This window comes from Myxocyprinus asiaticus, chromosome 30, assembly GCF_019703515.2.
Source record: "Myxocyprinus asiaticus isolate MX2 ecotype Aquarium Trade chromosome 30, UBuf_Myxa_2, whole genome shotgun sequence".
NCBI classification, from domain to species: Eukaryota; Metazoa; Chordata; class Actinopteri; order Cypriniformes; family Catostomidae; genus Myxocyprinus; species Myxocyprinus asiaticus.
The window spans coordinates 33,176,350-33,198,365 of record NC_059373.1 but is presented as its reverse complement, the minus strand read 5'-3'; the positions used below and the strand labels follow the sequence as shown (position 1 = coordinate 33,198,365).

General features: G+C 37.5%; 2 protein-coding genes across 8 annotated transcripts in view; both read right to left on the bottom strand.

Annotated features, from left to right (window-relative positions):
* Nucleotides 1-8,094, bottom strand: LOC127421176 (zinc finger and BTB domain-containing protein 12-like). Of its 3 annotated transcripts, none has more exons than XM_051663997.1 (5): nucleotides 7,874-8,094; nucleotides 6,955-7,197; nucleotides 4,208-4,399; nucleotides 3,885-4,076; nucleotides 1-2,150 (listed from the first exon to the last, which is right to left on the bottom strand). In XM_051663997.1, the coding sequence occupies exons 2-5, from the start codon at nucleotides 7,168-7,170 to the stop codon at nucleotides 1,122-1,124; spliced, it is 1,629 nt and encodes a 542-aa protein (XP_051519957.1). In that variant the 5' UTR covers nucleotides 7,171-7,197; nucleotides 7,874-8,094; the 3' UTR covers nucleotides 1-1,121. The 3 variants fall into 3 exon arrangements, with proteins under 3 accessions (XP_051519957.1, XP_051519958.1, XP_051519959.1); XM_051663998.1 differs by having other exon boundaries at nucleotides 6,955-7,080; XM_051663999.1 differs by lacking the exon at nucleotides 3,885-4,076.
* A 1,942-nt stretch (nucleotides 8,095-10,036) lies between these two features.
* LOC127421168 (phosphatidylinositol-3-phosphatase SAC1-A) overlaps nucleotides 10,037-22,016 on the bottom strand; it is a 55,593-nt gene continuing 43,613 nt past the window's right edge. For all 5 annotated transcript variants that reach the window (XM_051663977.1, XM_051663980.1, XM_051663978.1 and 2 more), the window contains 5 exons: nucleotides 15,226-15,298; nucleotides 15,057-15,150; nucleotides 14,880-14,972; nucleotides 14,548-14,605; nucleotides 10,037-12,658 (listed from right to left, as the gene is read on the bottom strand). In XM_051663977.1, coding sequence (XP_051519937.1) covers nucleotides 12,522-12,658; nucleotides 14,548-14,605; nucleotides 14,880-14,972; nucleotides 15,057-15,150; nucleotides 15,226-15,298 — 455 coding nt within the window. In that variant the 3' untranslated portion in view covers nucleotides 10,037-12,521. The remainder of the gene's footprint in view (nucleotides 12,659-14,547; nucleotides 14,606-14,879; nucleotides 14,973-15,056; nucleotides 15,151-15,225; nucleotides 15,299-22,016) is intronic.

Sequence of the window (22,016 nt, the reverse complement as noted above, 5' to 3'; positions counted from 1 at the left end):
TACCTGAAATGAAACAGTAGCTGTAGCATTTGTGCTCCAATGTGGTAGTCAGTATATAAGCAACACCACTCAGTCTTTCTGGGCAAAACAGTTCAAATGCTTTGACAGTATTAGGGTCTGCACAATGACAATTACTTCTGAATAACATTTCTGTAGCACTTTGTAGCAACTGGAATATTTAAACTTTAAAGCCAAAATGTAGCCATTATTGTTACACAGCTGTTAAAGTCAACATGAAATGGCATTTGTAAAACTTTTTACTTCTGTACTGTTACTGTTGTATTTCCAAGTGGCAAAGGATATTCAATGGAAACAAAAAAAAATAGAGTGGCATTGTAAATGAAAAGGGGGCATTCCATACCAGAATTGAGCCAGCCATGATGGTGAGTCTGCAGTCGATTGTGGAGAACTACTTCCACCCTGAAACTCCACCAGCACCGACATTTCAGGAGGCTGACTGTACACTATCCCACTTATTATATGGCTACCAACTAAATAAATAATTGGACATAAAATATTGATTTGCGTTGAATTTGTCATTATGTGAGAAGTAAAAGATCACGGAGTCTCTTGAAACAGATGAATTTCACTTCCGGTTTGTGTCAGAGTTCTGTAAGTTGTTTATTGTGAAAATGATGTGTGACTGCCCATTATCCCGCTTATTATACAACTACTTGCCAAAAATAAATAAATAAATGGATATAATATTTGAGTTTTAATTGTTTTATTAGCTTACTTATAAAGATCACAGAGAAATACGAGAAGTAGGAAAGATGACTCACAATACCCAGATGACCGGTCTGATATCTCTTTCATATCAGGCCGCTGGATGGCGCAACTGACCAATCAGAATTGAGCATTCTAAAAAGCTGTGTAATAACATTGGTTAACATTAACTTATAGCACACCCACACGAGGTGACATCACCCGAAAGCAAAGACGTTTGAGAGGCAGAGCAAGTTATTATATTTTGATGAAAGGTAATAAGGTCCAGAATTTTTTATTTGGAATAACATGTACTTCTAAATTACACAATAAGACCCAGAACATGTTTTAAGAAAGTAAATAGGTTCATTTTTTATTTCATGTTGACTTTAACTGTAACCACCCATATCGCCGATTTAAATTCCTCCTCCAACACCTCCAGCCACACCCTCATTATTCCGCTGCATCTCCAAGTAGTTTTGGGCGGTGGTCCTTCCGTGTTGCTCCTTCAGGTGGCGCCGCAGAGCAGGCTTGTGGGCAAAGCTGACATGGCAGTACGCGCACACGTGGGGGCGCTCCCCGCTGTGGAGGTTCATGTGATCGCACAGTGTTGACTTCTGAGTGAAGGTCTTTTGGCACAGGGGGCAGCAGTGGAGCTTGGCGATTCCGCGGTGCACGACCATGTGGCGGTTGAGGTTACTGGAGTGGCTGAAGTTCTTCCCGCAGCACGAACACACGTATAGCCTGTGTGTCGCCAGGGAATGCACAGCTAAGTCTTGTGTTGAAGAAAACGCCAGTCCACAGTGCTCACATACGACTGCTCCCGTTACGCAAGAAGTGGAACCCACCACTGCCACTGACTCGTCGGCAGTGCTGCGCTCGTTTGAAGGTGTCCTTACTCCCATTCCCTCCTCCCCGCTGGAACCTTCCACCCCAAAGCGTGCAGGACCCCCATCAGAGCCGCCCTCTTCCCCTTGTCCCTCTCCCACCCTGTACTCGACGTGGAGGGAACCGTCTGTGAGATGCTGATTGGACAGGAAATCGGCCCCGAAGTCCGCTCCGAAATTCCCTATGATCTCATCTGGGGTTGGAAGGCGCCAAACCTCCTGATAGTTACCCAGAAGTTTGCGATCTTTGAAAGTGTACCGCTTCCTGTGTTTGAAACCTCTTCCTCTGCCTCCCCTGTGTTCGCCATGTCTTCGCCTCCACATGCGGGCTGCTCCTCTCAGGCTGTTTCCTTTCAAGCGACCCTCCATACTGGGTTCCTCCACACCCGAGTCCAAGTCCTGACAGTGGTCATCTAACACGACAACAGCTTCTCTGTCCTCTTCAGCACCAGAGGTCTTCTCAAGGTGTTGATGTTCGTCATTAATGTGTACTTGAAAGACGTCATTCTCGGTACTGTCCTCTCCTTCGAAATGGCCAGACTGTTCTGATGCTCTAACCTGCAACACAGTGAAAACATAAACTAGTTAACCTGTTGTGAAAACTGATGACCAAACCACACACAAAATAAGAATTAGTGTTCTTTTGAGATAGTAATGCTGTGTTCACGTTGCATTATGGTAATTATGAGATGACAACTTGGAGATTCTGCTAGAGCTGTTGTCGTCCCCTGACTCAATTGTGACACCAAAATGTTATAATGCCAAGTCTGACTTAGTTGTTGATGTTAGGAAAATAGTTAATCACTACACTAATTCTATGTTATATTCTCTTCCAGTATACTGAAGAACCAAAAGAATTGCACCAGGTCACATCAGCTACAATAAAATGAAAGCATGTGTAATTAATTAATTAATTTTAATTAGTGTAGTGGTATCTCCCTGGTTTAATATGATGTCAGTTTATTAACATTTAGAGCAATGTCATCATTAATGAGAACTAAATTAAAATGCTTTTGGTAAGTGAAATGAAACTAGAAACTAACAATTCACTAACTAATAATTATTTAAATAATAATTAGAAAAAAAGAAAAAAAAAAAAGAAAAGAAACTAAACTAAAAATAAATTTTCAAGACTCCCATTTACAAAACAAACTAAAATTAAATTAAAATTACTTTTAAAATTAATTTTAGTGTTTGTTACATGGTACATTCGAAACCTTTAAACCAGCCTACCGTTAAACATGAAAATGCCATGATAACAGCAATAACATCAGAACGCCATGTGAAGTTTAACAGCATTTTACATAATATGATATCAGATGATGCATGAATTTTGGGAGTCCTAAAATAAAAGCTAAACTTAAACTAAAACTAAAAGAAACTGAGTGAAAATGAACAAAAACCAAACAAAATTAAAAAAGCACAAATTAAAAATAAAATAAGAACTAAATCAAAATTTCAATACTAGAATAACCCTGATTCTGAGTTTCTGACTTTGTATTGTATGAGTTTGACAAAACATTAATGGTTTTTATTACTTGGAAACTCTTAAAGGGATAGTTCACCGAAAAATGAAAATTCTCTCATCATTTATTCACCCTCATGTCATCCCAGATGTGTGGACTTTCTTTCTTCTACAGAACACAAATTATGATTTTTAGAAGAATATTTCAGCTCTGTAGGTCCACTAAATTCAAGTGAATGGTGACCAGAACTTTGAAGGCCCAAAAAGCAGTAAAACAAAGTAAAACATAAGACTCCAGTGGTTAAATACATGTCTTCTGAAGCGATACAATAGGTGTGGGTGAGAAACAGATTAATATTTAAGTCCTTTTTAACAATAAATCTACACTTTCACTTTCACATTCAGCCACCTACTGGTTGGGGCTGGCCAAAGGTGGAGATTGATAGCAAAAAAGATCTTATTGCTTCAGAAAACATGGATTTAACCACTGGAGTCATATGGATTATTTTTTAACCTTCTGAGTTCCGGTCACCATTCACTTGCATTGTATCGACCTACAGAGTTGAAATATTCTTCTAAAAATCTTTGTTTGTGTTCTGCAGAAGAAAGAAAGTCATACTCATCTGGGATGGCATGAGAGTGAATAAATAATGAGAGAATTTTCATTTTTGGGTGAACTATCCCTCTAAGTACGATAATTCAAATGTTAAGTGAACGCACCATCAGACACAGAATCAGAATCAAAGTGCATTTTACAATAAGCATTCTGTCATTTTGTTCAAACCAACAAAGCTTCTTGTAGATCAAATAGATCCATAGATTTTTACATGATGCATGGAGAAATCTCTGGCATCTCTGCGCTGAATGTTGGAGTATTCGGCATCGGAAGCCGGGAGCTCCTTTCCAGAGCTGTGAGGGTGCAGTGATGCAGTATCAGAAGGGGGCGACATGGATCCCAATGAATGGGAACTTCCACTGACAATCACTGGCATAGACTGAGGGTCTTCTGTTTTTACAGTCTGAACAGATACATAGTGGGAAAGACAGACACAGAATAACAAACATAGCAATGTGGAAATAGAATGGTGAGAGGGAAAAAGGATTGTAATGTTTAACTCAATTCCGAAGTGCTTGAGTCTGAGGTACTGACCATCGGGCTGCGACTCCGGGGTTGCATGTACTGGCTCAGGGCTCCTCGACATTTCTCAACTACATGCTCCATCTGCAGGTAGCTGGCTGCAGTCAGGTAATTCACAATCTCTTTGGCACTGAACTGCAGCATCCCTGTGTAACAGGACTGGAGGAGTCCACACACCACAGTTGAGCTGTGCAACATCGACACCTGTTGGTCAGAGAGGGTAGATGTTGACCAAAAAATAACAACTCCATGTCTCTATGATATTCTGTTCCCTAGATATGGCCTGAGTCCCTCCTTCAGTGTACATTGAAAAACTGCAATTGCTAAGAAAAGTGAAAGCATTCTCCTCAACAAACCGCACGATTTGAGGTGTCATTCATGTCCATAGCACAAACAGTGTGTGTAGATTTGTGATCAGAATTTAAAACTATTTCATGCATATAACTCTAAAGAAAACAGAATATACAGTAATGTTGCATTCATGAATATTGTTTATCTGCCACTAAATGTCCAAAAAAACTAAAAAAGATTCAAAATTGCCAGCTAGGAACTAGTACTTCCTCTCAAGTGCACATTATAACCCCAGACTATGGTTCAGCTATATGGAGGACTGAATGTGACAGTATTAAAAAATAAATAAATATACTTGCAAAATAAAAACGCGTACTTAGAAATAAATAAGTGTTTGAATAAATAAATGTATAAATAAATGTGGAAATAAATCATTACAAAAATGCAAAAATAAGGAAATAAATGTATGAATGCTCATTTATGTCAGATTTTTAACATTTATTTATTTATTTCTCTGTACACTTTTCCATTTTTTACATTTCATTGCAAATATTTTATATTAGTGCTGACAGTCGATTAAAATATTTAATCATGATTTTTTGTTTTGGGGGGGGGTGGGAGGGATTTTCTCCACATGCACTATGTCTCCGTGGCAACGCGCTCAACAAGCCACGTGATAAGATGCATGGGTTGACAATCTCAGACGCGGAGGCAACTGGGATTCGTCCTCCGCCATCCGGACTGAGGCGAATCACTACGCGACCACGAGGACTTAAAAAAGCACATTGGGAATTGGGCATTCCAAATTGGGAGAAAAAAAAAGAAAAAGAAAAAAGAGATGTTGTTTGTAATGTATTTTATAAATAATTACCATGAAAGGGAAACAATCTTTTAAATATTTGAGTTGTTAAAAAAAGGTTTCAAATACACTCCTTTATATTTGTATTTATTTTTTTAATGACATTTTTCTTTCATAATAACACTAAGTTTGAATATCTTCAACGAAAACGTACAATAGTGTCATTTATACAGCGATGTTGTTGGTTAATAACAGCTGCGCTTGAATGCGCGAGCTCCTTAACATGTTGCAGGTGACTGAGTCATAAGTGTCCCAATGTTCAGTGGATGAACACCCTTGCCAGTGCCTGAATTTATGTTCACGATATACTGATTCACAACACAGGGAGCTAGGGAGCTGACTGAGTTGCACCCAGAATCACTGTTGTGTGTTTATGGTTTGTGTGTCAGTGTAATGACCCTTGGCGGACACAACAAGAGATTCCGCCCTATTAGAAGTCACACGGAATACACACTACCGTTCAAAAGTTTGGGGTCACTTGACCGAAATGTTTCTCATGATCTTAAACATCTTTTGATCTGAAGGCATATGCTTAAATGTTTGAAATTAGTTTTGTAGACAAAAATATAATTGTGCCACCATATTAATTTATTTAATTACAAAACTAAAATTTAATAAAAAATAAAAAGTTTTTGAAATTGATGACTTGGACCGAATAATTAAGAAAAGCAGCCAATAAGTGCCCAACATAGATGGGAACTCCTTCAATACTGTTTAAAAAGCATCCCAGGGTGATACCTCAAGAAGTTGGTTGAGAAAATGTCAAGAGTACATGTCTGCAAATTCTAGGCAAAGGGTGACTACTTTGAAGATGTTAAAATAAAACACAGTTTTGATTTATTTTGGATTTTGTTTAGTCACAACATAATTCCCATAGTTCCATTTATGTTATTCCATAGTTTTGACGACTTTACTATTATTCTAAAATGTGAAAAAAAAAAAAAAAATTATAATAAAGAAGAAGTGTTTCAAAACTTTTAACCAGTAGTGTATATGCTGAATGAAACGTCAAACCGGAGAATGCGTTAATCGCAGTTAAGAAAAATTAACACGTTAAAGGTTTTAAATTAATTGCATACATTAACGTGTTCATTTCGACAACTCAAATTTATATATTTATTTATTTAATTTTTAACATTGTCACATTCGGTCCTCCATACAGGTAGGCTCTGTTGGTTTCTAGCAGGGCTTGGGATAGTTGGTGAGGTTAAACTCTCATAGATGAAGCTGAAATAGATTCACCAGCAGCACTTTACTACATGCAGCATGTAGATATTAGAGAATGCAGTACTTTAATAGTCAATGAACATTTATGGACATAGGAGGAAATAGCATACCTTATTTACACCACACCACATGGCTAAATCCTTATTAGACTGTTACCGTATGGAGGATCTTTTTGTTATCACTGGGTGGCTCCCCATTTTATTCGATTTCTTCTAATACATAAAATGCAAGCTGGACAAAAGTGCTAGTGGAAAGAAGACTGCATCGAAGGTAGTTGTGTAGCATAACTTCACTTTTTCGTTTCGATATGGATGTGAATAGACCTTGAGAGTGCATACTGAGAAAAGAGTTTGTTTCACAGTTCCCGTTTTAAGACTCTCACCTGTAATTCTGATGAGGGGTTCAGGAGAAACTGGTCCCTAAGAAACGCAGAGCAAGCAGCCAGTACGACCTTGTGACCCCTGAACATGTGTCTGCCCCCCGCCACAATGGTGACATCACAGAAGTGCTGATGTGACCGAAGAGAGTTCATGTTATTCAGGGCGGTATCTCCATGACCGGGCAAATGGAAACTCACCACATCCACATCCACATCCATCTCTTTAGTACGGAAAACTAAATTAGGCTAGAAAAACACAATTATCTGATTTGTAATATTAGTGTTAAACTTCACATACCAATAGAAACAAAACAAAAATGTACCCTTACAAAAATACCATAGTACTACAGTTATTGTTACTACTTTAAAATCATAATAAATTAATATGGATCTCCTTTATTATTGTTATTACTACTAAGTTCCAGCTGTTCTTTTTTAAATGAAGTAACTATGGTATTTTGGCGGAAATTATGGTTACCATGGTAAATCTCTGCAGAATGAGTGTCTACAGATGAGCTTATATATATATATATATATATATATATATAAGTGTAAATATAAGTGTAAACGCATATGTTTTATAAATACATTATACTATCTGCAATACATGATACAGGCCTATGTACATCTATAAAAACGCCATAAAATTATTTTCTATATAACTGTTAGCTAGTGTACCATTATAAGAGCTATGCGTGAATGGTCAGGTTACATATCAAAACAATCACATGTAAGGACTTTCATTTATGTTTCTAGGTGTTTCTATGTAATGTGTTGTATTTTATCCGTCATTACATGTTTATAACAGTGTTATGAACATTGTGTTAAAGTGGCTGACGCTGTAGCCCCTTTTGTTTCAGACAGACTGAGTCCTCACAGCACTGTAAACGCTTTTACTGCTCTAATGAAATAAAAAACTTACTTGTGTGATTTATAGTTGAGAAGAGATCAATAATCGCGTGTAACAGATAAACACACACAGTTATGCTGCAGCAAGAGACCTGTCTGATCTCGTTTACACAAGTCTGCTCTCTTTTGATTGCTCGATTTCGGTCATGTCTATTGCATATTCTATATGTTTTATATAATTGTAAAATAATTTTCGTTGGAATTGGCAGAACGATGTGAAGTCAGACACCTCAATGAAACGTGTTTTTAATCAAAGATGATTTTCAGAATAAAAGCCCCGTGTAGACACACGCGAACTTGAAGTCGTGTGAGGGGCCAAAAAACCCAAAACAAACAAAAAACTCCGCCCACCACTGCTCAGACCAAACTCAAGACAGGGCAGATTTATTTGAGTTCACTGCTGATCAAATGAAGACGGGCGCATTTCAATGTTTCTAGGTGTTTGGGGCAGAGACATTAAACTGGTTAAGGGGTTAGACATTTAGTGGATTAAGAGATTGGATAATTAAGTGACTATTTGCGCTCCAATAGTCTGATGGTGGAAACACAGGATTTTACCAGAAACTGCGCCCCCATGTGTATCTCTGGGTGTAATGACAATATGTGTGTGTTGTTGTACTGGAGATCCGGGTTCGAATCTCACCCTTTGATATACTGTTCCCCATGTCTCTACTCCTGTAATACTCATTATAGTATTAAATAAAAGAGATTCCTCACAGCGATTTGGTCACAGTGAAGGTCGGGAGGTTGAGAGAAGGATTTGATCCGGATCAAATTAGTCATGGTTTTACTGTAGTAATATTGTAGTAACCATGTGTTTTGGTGGAATCTATATAGTTCTGATGCACTAACCATGGCATTACTACAATAACATGTTGTTAATAGTAACCATGTTTAATTCTGTGGTTACTATGATTTTACTAGAAAAATACCATGGTGATACTATGGTTACTGTAGTAAAACCATGGTTAATTTTTGTAAGTTAGGGGTAGGGGTTGGTGAAGGCAAGGCTGTAGCTAGTGGGGTGAAAGGTGGTAACGATTCTAGGGGCCCAAAGTTCAAGGGGGCCCCACAACAAATTCTAAACTGTATTTTTTAATAGGAAAGGGGATCAGAGCAATGTACAGTAAGGGGGCCCAGATTACCTTGCTACGGCCCTGGGTGTATGGTGTCTGTGGGACTCTAACAGCATCTAACGCTATTTGCACTTAGTGAAAAAGAAGATGCTTTTTGTTGCTTTTTACACTTAGTGAAAATAGCATCTGCCATATTTTAAATAGGCAAATAAGAGTATTTGTCTCTATGAAAATGAGTTTAAAAATGTAAATAATAAATAGAAATGGGAAAGAATTAAATAAATATAGAAAAATAGAAATATACAAAAAATTATAAGTATAATTTAAAAATGCAAATAAGGGTATAAAGACTCAGCTTTAGGATGTGTGTGTGTGTGTGTGTTTGTAAAGGATATACTTCGTCTGCATGAAAATGAGTTTAAAATGCACAAACATTTAATGAGAATTTAAATAAAAAAGTAAATAAAATAAATAGTAATTTAATAATTATACTTTTATGTATAAGAGAATGGGACTTTGGTACTGTATGTGTGTAAAGGATCTACTTTATTTGTAGGAAAACTAGTTTTTAAAAGCAGTTCCTTTGACATTATTAAATAACAATAGATAGTCACAATAATACAACAAAATAATTTATTTATTATTCTTTACAATTTTACTCCATTATAATGATTTACTCCACCATCTGGACTCCAGTGATGATGTTCACTTGCAGATGACCAGTAGAAGGCACTGTAAGCTTAAGATGGACTTTGAATCCCAAAAACAAAACAATAAAATGTGTGCTTTCTTACCTGATTGAATATTATTTTATCCATAAATTAATGCTCAGCTTTTGTAAATTGTATTGAATTGCACTTCATTTAGGCCACAAATCGTATAAATTTTTATGGTTAAACTATTGGGAGTGACTGGAATCTTACTCGATTTCAAAAACATACCAAATTACAGTTACTGATAGTTGTTACATATATGGAGTAACATTTCTTGGTTAAAACTAGACACTTAGATACACTTATTCTTAATAAGCTGGTATCTAATTTTGGCTGTTTGCATGTCCTTACAGTAAACTGTTGTTGGTTCTAAAAAATCAAACAAGATGCATTTTAATGGTGCAATTTATTCATAAAGAAATCATCAGTTACAGTGGTTGAAAACTATTTTAAATGGTGTCCAGTGACACTTGAATGATTCAAAACCAAACAATACCTGGATTATTAGCAATAATCTTTGAACACACTGAAGTTTTTCATAAATGATAGAGGATTGATTACTAAAGACAGCTGATGTAATGTCTCACAAACTATTGTCATGGTGAGTACTGAATTCTTACAGGGAATTTACAATGACCACAGGACAGGTTGCACACTATAAATCACCAGAAATCCCACTGCACAGTTGAGGAACACTCTCTTTAATAATCAGGAAGAGAAGCGAGTAAACATGATTCAAAACACGGTCAGAATCAAATCTAAAATAGATTAATATTGATCAAATGCCACATCACACTTCAAACAGAGAGCACTCTGAAAACACAACGATGCGGTTCAGAAATCTAGGATAATCAATGTCACATTTATCAAACTCTGCGATGGAAGAATGTGATTATTGTGACATTACTTTGATCAAACAACTCAAATAAAAAGTGCAAAATGTACAGTACATGAGACACTTTTATTTATATAAATTCTTAATTTTTAATGTACAGTTTGCACAACAGATTTATACCAGCAGCCATCAAACAAATAGGATTTAATTTTCCATGTTAAACTGTATATTTTATGTATATCTTTGCACACAAACAAGTATAAATGTGGGCCCCCATGGAATTTGCAGACATTGTTTCTCATACATTTGCAATATTGAGTTATAAGGTGTCCAATATGTCACGGTGTTACAACAGCTTGCATTATCATTTGTAGATGATAAAAACACACATATAAAGGCATATCAATCCCGTTTTAAAGGTAGTGATAAACTCAAAAGGAAGACCACAAAGGAATGAATATTTCCACTCCCAAAGCCAAACAATCCCAAAAACACCTTTAAAAAAAAAAAAATATATATACATATATATATATATATATATATATATATATATATATATATATATATATATATATATATATATATATATATATATATATATATATATATATATATATATAATGTGTGACAAGTTCATGTCAAAGAAAAAGTTAATTACTGGGTTAAGGTCAAGCAATTAATATACCACCATGAAATCAACATATAGATCAGTTGAAAGGGTGACAAGGTGTGAAAAGTGTTTGAACATTTTGTTCTGATATATAATGATCATAATTTAACTTACAATTCAATCACATGCTAAAATGGTTAAATTAATTAAATTAAAAGTCCACGCTGAATTGACAGGTTTGTGATGTTGTTATTTCTGTCTAATGAACTGTCACTGGAAACTTTGAAAAGAACTGCAATTACAGAACCATTAAAGAGTAAGTTTATGCTAATTTTTTTTTTTTTTTAGTGTTCATTGGTCCAAGAAGTGAAATAAACAGGAAAGTGTTGCTCACACAATTGTCTGTAAACTTATAAAGCAACAGTACTTAAAACCTCTTCTTCCCCTTAGTGGGTCATCTCAGTTGTCTAATTTGATCGTTTATGAGAGAATCAAACCCCTAAATATGCTGGTAGGAGGACAGTACAATACAAACCAAAATACCATTGCAAAGAATTGGTCAAAATATAACCAGAGTGCACGGCTGAGTTCAGAACAGATTGATAATAATCAAGGATGGCATCATGTAACATTCACTTGTGTAACAATCTCATGGATCTTAAATGAGCACACATCTAGGTTTCTAATATCATGATGTAGAAACTCTTGATTAGCTCCGATTTCACACCGGGTCAATTTAGACTGATCACCAAGAAATAACACTATAGCCTTTTAAATGAGATGCATCTTGCACAATGCACATGAGTGCATCTTACAACAACTTTAATGAAGTGTCATATTTCACCACAAAAGCTGAAGAAAATGAAACCTACATAATGAAACCTTTTTAGGAGCATTAAGATTTTTTTTGCATTGTGAAATTATTTTCTGTAATATGGAAACATCTCATTGTCCTTACTGTAATGTGAAAAGATTTGTTGTTCTGAATATAATTTATGCTGTATTTTAAAAAACAAATCCAGACTTTCATTACTGGAATTAGATATTTTTTCACATTACTGCAATTACAAAATATGAGTTGTCACAAAAACGAAAAATGAAATTACATTTTTTATTTTTGGGAAATATGACCTGGACAACAATGTGAAGTATGAGAAATTGTCATGAAGTTTGGGCACCACATACCATGTTTTCAAATAAAGGTTTATTATAAAGGGTAACTAAATCTAAATGTAATGCATATGATATTGCACGTTGTATTTAAGGCTCCATCTACACTGGAACAGGACCTATAGATCCTTGCTTTACATAATTTAAAGGACAGTGTGGAGAACATGTCAGCATAAACTCAAGCATGATGTATCTGGTAGGAAAATAAAGTGTAGGAAGAGGACAAAGAGAAAGCAAAAGAGAAAAGGTCTCCTTATTCAATCCATCTTCTCTTTCTGGACCAGTTTGGGTGCGTCCACAAACTCTCGTCCATTGACCACAATGATAGCGGCTGTGACAGCACTAGCCATGCCCCAGAATACCACATACGCTAGCGTCTCAGTCCAAGTGTCACCTGTAAGACAGAGGTGATAATTTGCTATGTTGTATAAACCTTAGCTATTAATAATTACAAACTAGAGTTTCACACTTTCTGAATAAATTTGAGCAGTGTCGGCCACTGCAAAACTTCTGATTTCCATATATCTCCTTTAATGTGAAGTCTTAACGATACCCCTCACCCATTGTAAAATCTGTTACAAATGGCATAATGGGTCAGAAATTAACAGGGGCTCAGGGCAAAAATGTCACCAAAAGTGCCCCTGAAAACGAAAATGTCGGGGCAAAAATGCCCACATAATGAATTTCTCTATTTTTCATTAGTAACATCTGATTTATTTCTTAATATTCAGTTCTAGGTCTTGTTATAAGGTTGGGGACCAAGGGCCGTTTTTTTTCAGAAATGGTTCAATTTTGTATAAAATCCTGAAATCAGATGATTTTCATGACTTTTGGTTCCATTAAAGGTTATTGATTGAGCAATCTTTCGGCAATGCGGATGGGACACCATACTACAATACACTGACAGTGTTTCCTGCACTACCATTTAGCAGCAATGCAACACTGCTATTGAATCAGCAGCGTGAAACAGTGTCACCAGTGTAGTTCGAATCTTACATAAATGACTCTTATAAGTTGTTTCTTTTGAATCTACAGTGTGAAGTTACAACGCAACTAGTGTGGTCGAATTACCAAACAAATGACTCTTATGATCCGATTCATTTAAATCTACAGTGCGAAAGATACAGTGTGTCCCAGTATGATCCGATTACTGAACAAATGACTCTTATGAGCCGATTCATTTGAATCTACAGCGCGAAACATACAGTGTGTCCCAGTGTGGTCCGATTACTGAACAAATGACTCTTATGAGCTGATTCATTTGAATCTACAGTGCAAAACAAACAGTGTGTCCCAGTATGATCCGATTACTGAACAAATGACTCTTATGAGCCGATTCATTTGAATCTACAGCGCGAAACATACAGTGTGTCCCAGTGTGGTCCGATTACTGAACAAATTACTCTTATGAGCCGATTCATTTGAATCTACAGCGTAAAACATACAGCGCGACCAGTGTACTCTGTTTCCTGAATGAATCAGTCTAATAAGGCAGATCTTTTGAATTTACAGTGCGAAACATACAGTGCGAACAGTCTAGTCCAGTTACTGAACAAATGACTCTTATGAGTCGGTTCACTTGAATCTACAGTGTGAAACATTCAGCGCGAACAGTCTAGTCCGATTCCCACACTATTGACTCTTATGAGCCGGTTCTTTTGAATCTACAGCGTTAAACATACAGCACAAACAGTATAGTGTGATTCCCGAATGATTCTTAAGAGTCCATTCTTTTGAATCTACTGCACGAAAAACCCAGCGGACCGCAAGTCATTTATTTTATCATGCCTGACTCAAAATGAACAAAGAGTTTTGTGTACTTATATCAGCGTAATTACTGAATGGTTGTTGATATGTGTAGTTAAAGATACACCTTTGAGTTTTGTTAGTTATTTAATCAGTGGTATTTTACATTTCTTATTATATAGAATTTATTCCTCAAAAGTATTAAAATAATTGTTAAAAGTAATCTTTAAGGTAATGTAATCTTTCTTCAGATTAGCTAAATTCCTTACAATTCCCATCCCTACTTTTTATACACATTATCGCATTTTCATTTCAGGTAACAGCCTAATTAGTCATATTGAGAATTTTAATGAATTGATTAAAGCATATTACATAAAAGTATGATGGTATATTTTAATATGGGAAAAAACATGACCTCATTAAGATCAACTTATGGGGACAAATATTACCCCTTAATGGAAAAGTACATTTCTGACATTGACACACAGCCTCTCATGGCTTATTACTTTATCATTGCATACTGATGTCAGAGCTTACCAGCCATTAGGAGACAGATGATGCACATGGAAAAAGCCACCACCATAACAACGGGAAGCTGCAGGAGGAGAAATACAGGAGTATAATACATGTAATGATTGACCAGTAGTTGTTGGTGATACTGTCTAAGGCTGCATGGCTTTATTCATCATGTTAACACCCCCTCTTTATTCTCTCTCACTAGAATTAAACACTGTTTAAAGCAATCGCTCACCCAAAAATGACAATTCTGTTATTGTTTCATACAGGTTTGGAAGATCATGAGGCTGAGTAAATGACAGAATTGGCATTTACAGGTGAACTATCCCTCTAAGTGTGGGAAAAGTACTGACCAATAGGAACTTCCAGTCCTTCTGCACGTGAAGAGGTGTGAGCCCATCAGTTTCATCTACTGTGTAGTTTCCAAGGAAGAGATCAATTGAGTCCTGGGGACAAAGTCAACTTCTTAAGATTCACTACAGCAAACAGAGTCTGATTGAGAGAAATAAAGACAGTGGATTTATACGCACTTGTCTGAACCCGTCTGAGAAATTGTTCTTGTAGTAACGGATCATTGAGTTCCAGCCATCCATTATCAAGCCCCAGTGTGTTCTCTGCCCGGTTCTGAGGTCAAAGGTAAGGTTATAAAGGTATACTTACACAACTGCACATATTCTGAAGAGATTTTGAGGTCGGTACCTGGTGAAGTCAGTTTTCAGGGCTCCTGTTCCAGCGTACTGTTTAGCACAGGCATTGGCGTTGTCTGCCCATGCTGAGCGAAAAAAAAAACAAAAAAAAACGTTGTTTTTAACTGTGTGCTAACTCAATGTTACATTTAAGTCCAAAACATACTCCACGCAAGAATGCGAATGCAGATATCCCTAGTTATGCAAGTACGATTTCACACGTTGTTGCTTTATAAATATGTCAGAGCACAATCTATATATCTCCAAAATAAAGAAAATTTACATAAATATAAATTTTATAAATATTTATAAATATAATATGGAAGGCCTATAATAAATATTTAATACGGATTGAAATTCAGTTTAAAATAAATTGCATTATTGTGGCAGATGAATAAAGCATTGATTAGACAATAATAAAAAAAAGTGGCTTGAGAACTCAATATATTTGTTTTATTCTCATTTCATTGAGCAAGCCTACAGCTGACAGCAATCTGTTTTGCACCGAATTCGTCAATGTGTCTGGTTCTCACAGTATGCGCTCTTGCGTTCCGTCTGCACTATTTTTAAACACTGTATTTTTAGGACGATGCGTCAAGTTAAAAGTAGTGGAAACTTTGAAAATCGTGTCTCAAGATTCCTGTATTCTGTTGTGCTATCTCAGTGAGCGGTTCTCATTCTGGACCTATTGACACAGCTTTTAAAAAAAGATGTAATAAAGATTTAATTGCTCGTATGGTAGCAAAATTCGTACTTTTATTATGGAATTTATATACGCATCAGAGGGCTTTAAATTTTTTTTACACTTTATTTTTTATATCATTAATTGCACTAAATTACACATTAAATAACATTTAACTTGTTAAATTTCCCAGCCCTAATACTGTATACAGTGGCATGCAAAAGTTTGGGCACCCCTGATCAAAATCTGGGAAGAGCTAAGCGAGCAAAAGATGGCCTGATTTCCAAAAGGCTTAAAGATGACACATTTCTTTAATATTTTAAGCAATTGTACTTTTTTATATCCATCTTTTACAGTTTCAAAATAACAAAAAAGGAAAATGGCCCAAAGCAAAAGTTTGGGCACACTGCATGGTCAGTACTTAGTAACACCCCCTGGCAAGTATCACAGCTTGTAAAAGCTTTCTGTAGCCAGCTAAGTGTCTTTCAATTTTTGTTTGGGGGATTTTCGCCCATTCTTCCTTGCAAAAGGCTTATAGTTCTGTGAGATTCTTGGGCCATCTTGCATGCACTTCTGTTACAGATTTTCGATGATGTTTAGGTCGGCTGACTGTGAGGGCCATGGCAAAACCTTCAGCTTGCGCCTCTTGAGGTAGTCCATTGTGGATTTTGAGGTGTGTTTAGGATCATTATCCTGTTGTAGAAGCAATCCTCTTTTCATCTTCAGCTTTTTTACAGATGGTGTGATGTTTGCTTCCAGAATTTGCTGGTATTTCATTTAATCCATTCTTTCCGGAGGTCATGTGACGCCATGCGAGAAGCAGACGTGTGAATCACGAGCTCTGCGCACTTTGCTTGTTTTTTTTAATTATTTTCACGTTATAACTGGTGAGATTCGAAACACCCAGTTACATATTTGATCTTTGAGGCAATCATGGCAAAGAAGTCAAAATCCTCAGACTCTGGAGACATTAAAAGACACTTACATGTTCAAGCCGAGGTCTCTGACGGGCCTGCGAGCCAGGGACTTGAGTTGGAAAGCGTGTCGGGAGAAGAAATCCAGCGTCAACTGTCCAATGTCTCGGTGATGCTGATGAAGGTTGTCGCTGACTTGGAGGATCTCGCTGTAATACGTCGATCGATTACGGCGATGGAAGCAAAGTTCTCTGAGTTGGTCACTAGAGTGACATATGTTGAGAAAAGAATCGATTATTTGGAGTCATCGGAAAGGAAATTATCCGCTAATCCACCCGTGTCCAAGTGTAGACTTGGAATGCATTTTGGAAAAACTGGAATATCTTGAAAATATGAGCCGAAGGAACAATGTACGAATTGTTGGAATTCCTGAACATGAAGAGGGCAGAGATATGGTGAAATTCCTGGACGAGCTCTTCCCGAGTCTGCTTGACATAACAGGCCATAAACTGGAAATCGAGCGAGCTCAGAGTCCTGGCTCGCAGATCTGCTGAGGGAGACAGGCCCCGATCAATTCTGGCCAAATTTCTGAGATCATCCGATAAAGATTTCGTGTTGTGCCAGGCAAGGAACAAAGGAAAACTTTCTTGGAAGAATCACAATATTTTCTTGTTCCCGGATTTTGCGAATTCGACAAGAGAGAAACGCGATCGGTTCAAGGAATGTAAAAAAAAAACCTTACATCAACGGAAGATCGCTTTTGCACTGATGATTCCGGCAAAACTGAGAATAGACACCAAGGACGGCAGCAAAGTATTTTTATGCCCCAAAAAGGCACTGGCCTTCATACAATCTATGGGTGAGTAAACCATCGGGCGTTTCTTATGTGAGTGGACTGACTCGCTGTTCAGTGACTCGACTGTCTAAGGAAGCTGGGCGCCATTTTTTGTTTCTTTTTGCATTGGCTCCGCCTAGCGGCTGGAGTTTGTTTTTGTTGCATGACATTCCAAGAAACTTTTGCATTGACGGAAGATCGTTTTTACACTGAAGTTCCTGGCCAGATTGAGAATGGACACTATGGATGACCGCAAAATATCTACATGCTCACATAAAGGATGTCTTTTATAAAGTTGACGGACTGAGTAAGTCATGGTGTATGCTTTTTACGCGGCCTCCGAGTGAATTTGACTCGCTCAATACACACTTGATCATCCGAGCAACCGGGATGCCTGTTTTGTTTCTTTTCGTACTGGTTCCGCCTAGCAGCTGGAGTTTGTTTTTTGGAATAACACTGCTTCTGGACAGTGTTGTGGATGAATCTGTTCGTTCTTTGTGCTTATGCCTCCTGTTGGCTGGAGTTTGTTTTTGTGGAGTATTTTTAAGGGACTCATAACAGCTGGCTCACTGAACAATTGTTTGTCTGTCCGAGGAAACTGAACGGCTTTATATCGGCTGGAATTTGTTTTGTGGAGGAACACACCTTCAAGACAGTTCTGTGAATGAATCTACACGTTCTTTGTGATTATTCTGCCTGTTGGCTGGGGTCTGTTTTACAAAGTATTTTCTGTTATGTAATTTTGCCTCACAAAACTTTTATAGAAACACCGGTCTTGAGCAATCCGATGGCAAAGTTGTCACGGGGACTCTCGTATGCGTACATGGACCTTCTGAGTTTAGATGGATCGATGCCGGTTGGCGCTGTCGTGTGCTGGGTTAATGCGCACGTTTTTCTGTTTGTTTTGTTCGGGGTTTGATTGTTGCATTAATGGGGAAAGTGATCTGTATAATCTTGCTTTTGACACACAATTTATTTTTTTTATTATATCAATATGTCAAATGTTAATGTGAATGGATTATCTCTCTCCACATGGAATGTGAATGGGTTGGGGCACCCCATAAAAAGAAGGAAGGTTATTACTTTTCTTAAATGTAAGAAATATGATATAGTGTTTCTTCAAGAAACATCTCTCCCCGCAGGAAGCTGAAAAATTTGGGAAGATATGGGGTGGACATGTTTTTTTTTAGTGCTGGCTCAAGTAATAGCAGGGGAGTCATTACATTGATAAGTAAACATCTACAATTCAAATTTCTCAAACAGATTAATGATAAATTAGGAAGAGTCATTATTGTTTTAGTAGACATTCAGGGGCAAAGGTTGATTTTGGCTAATATTTACGCACCTAACGCTGATGATCAGGGCTTTTTTATAGATCTTGAAGGGATGTTGCAAGCCGCTGGCACCCCTCATGATATAATATTGGGAGGAGACTTTAATTTATTGATGGACTCAGTCCTTGATCATAGTGAAGCAAAAGTGTGTAAGCCCCCTAGAGCAACACTGACGCTTCACAAGATGTGTAAAAATCTTGGTCTTGTAGATATTTGACGACTTTTGAACCCATCTGGTAGGGACTATACATTTGTTTCATCAGTCCATAAGATTTATTCTAGAATAGATTTTTTTTATATATCTAAGTCCCTTAATTTCATCTGTTGTTGATTGCTCAATTGGAAACATTTTAGTCTCAGATCACGCCCTGTTGAGTTTAGATATGTTGCCACACACAGAGAAAAATAAATCATATATTTGGCGCTTTAATGTATCCCTTTTGCAAAATCCTGATTTCCAACAAATGTTAAAGACTGAAATCAATGTTTATATGGAGATCAACTGGTCCTCAGTATCCTCTGTGGGCGTGGCTTGGGAGGCACTTAAGGCTGTTCTTAGGGGTCGGATCATACAGTATGCCTCATTCATCAAAAAATCTAAAACAGGAGAACTTGTGGAGTTGGAAGGGAATATTAAAAGTGCCGAAGCAGAGCTGAAGTGCCGAATGTCGTCTGATGGCCTCAGAGAATTGACCCGACTGAAATATAGATATAATACTATTTTGTCGCAGAAGGTGGAGTTTTGGTTATTCAGGGCAAGACAGTCATACTTTGAGTCAGGGGACAAAGCAGGGAAGCTTTTGGCTATATATATAAAGCAGAAAGAGTCTTTTTCTACCATTCCCTCAGTGAAATCTGCTGGTGGTGACATTTTTACCTCGGCCATTGATATTAATAATGCCTTTAAAATGTTCTACCTTGATCTTTATAGTTCCACGTCTTCGTCTATTTATGAAGATATTAGAAACTTTGTGGAACCATTAGAACTCCCTAAATTGACAGCTGAGCAAAAAAATTATCTTGATTCTGAGATAACCTTGGAGGAGCTTGACGAGGTAATTAAGGCCTTGCCTACAGGCAAGGCTCCCGGGCCAGACGGCTTTGCTGCTGAATTTTTTAGATCTTATGCTACAGAACTGGCTCCACTTTTGTTAGAAGTTTATACAGAATCATTAAAGAAAGGAAAGCTTCTCCCAACCATGACACAAGCCCAGATCAGCCTGATTATTAAAAAGGACAAAGATCCAAGCGAAAGTTATGACATCACTTATACATATAGATCAGGTGGGGTTTATTCGGGGCCGCAGCTCTTCTGATAACATCAGGCATCAATATCATGTGGTCAGTGGCGAATGATCAGACTCCGATCGCTGCCATCTCACTTGACACTGAAAAGGCATTTGATATGGTAGAATGGGATTATCTTTTAAGATTTTGGAAATATACGGGTTCGGGAATACTTTTATTGGATGGATTAAGTTACTTTATAGACATCCGGTAGCGGTGGTACAAACAAATGGATTAATTTCAGATTATTTTACTCCGAATAGGGGCACTCGGCAGGGTTGCCCTCTTTCCCCATTATTGTTCTGTCTTGCCCTGGAACCATTAGCAGCCGCGATAAGAAAAGAGCATAATTTTCCAGGGGTGATGGCAGAAGGAGTGGCGCATAAGCTTTTGCTTTACGCAGATGATATTTTATTATTTGTCTCTGACCCCACTAGATCTATGCCTTGCCTCCACAGAATTATCAATTCCTTTTCTAAATATTTTGGGATACAGAGCTAAATCTGAAGCTTTAGCTCTGACTGCTTACTGCCCAGTAACGGCTTTTCAGCCGGGCGCCTTCCAGTGGCCCAAACAGGGCATTAAGTATTTGGGCATTTTATTCCCAGCAAATTTATGTGATTTAGTTAGAGTTAATTTTGAGCCTTTAATAAAAAGGTTTTTGAGTGATGTGGGCAGGTGGGCTTCATTATATTTATCGATGAATGGGAAGGTTAATGTTATTAAAATGAACTGCATTCCAAAATTTAAGTACCTGCTGCAGTCTCTCCCTGTAGATTTTCCCCTCTCTTATTTCAAACAATTTGATAGTATAGCGAAGTCCTTCATTTGGAATGGTAAGCGTCCCAGGTTACATTTCAATAAGTTACATAGGCCGATTGACAAAGGCGGGCTAGGCCTACCCAAGATTTTGTTTTATTATTATACGTTCGGTCTCAGACATTTGGCCCATTGGTCGCTCCCACCTGAGAGAGCCCCTCCCTGGTTCTATATTGAACAGGAAGTTCTTGCCCCTATTTCGCCATTGCAAAGCCTTTCGATCAAACTAATCGAAGAAGTTAAGTCACACCCCGTTATCTCGCATCTGCACCTGGTTTGGACGAAAGTGTCCAGAGTGTTTAATTTGGACATTTATTTAAGTGTTGCCTCAAGCATATGGCTGAACCCAAAATTACACATTAATAATTGCTCTGTACTATTTTTGGGAGTAGTGTACACCCCCCTAAAGCAGCAGATACTCTGGAAATGGTGATTACTGCTTTTGGGAAAGGTCATGAAGCATCAGTGTATTACTCCCTGTTGATTCAGAGTCTGGGGGATGGAGCTTCGTCTTCTCTCAAGAGATTATGGGAGAAGGATTGAAATCTGTTATTGGAGGAGGGAGTGTGGGCCAGGATCCTAAAAAGCATCAAGTCTGCATCTAGAGATGCAAGGGTCCGTCTGATGCAATTTAAGATTTTGCATCGGTTCTACTGCACCACCTCTAGATTGTATAGGTTGGGTCTTAAAGATACACCCACCTGCTGGCAGTTTCAATCAGAAGACGGGGACACAATACATGTATTTTGGGGATCCAAGAATTTTGGTTGAGGGTTCAGAACTTTATGAGTGAGGTGTTGAACACTGAACTTTCATTTAGCTCCAGACTCTGTATCCTGGGTGATGGGATGACTCTGGACATTGGGGACAGTCATTTAAAAAGTTGGGTCCTAGCTGGAGTCATGATTGGTAAAAAAATCATACTCAGGGGAT

Coding starts and splice junctions, on each gene's coding strand:
- LOC127421176 (XM_051663997.1), bottom strand. CDS start 7,170: ATGGATGTGGATGTGGATGTGGTGAGTTTCCATTTGCCCGGTCATGGA. Junction 4,400..6,954: donor ACCCCTCATCAGAATTACAG/GTGAGAGTCTTA, acceptor TCTGACCAACAG/GTGTCGATGTTGCACAGCTC. Junction 4,077..4,207: donor CCCGGAGTCGCAGCCCGATG/GTCAGTACCTCA, acceptor GTATCTGTTCAG/ACTGTAAAAACAGAAGACCC.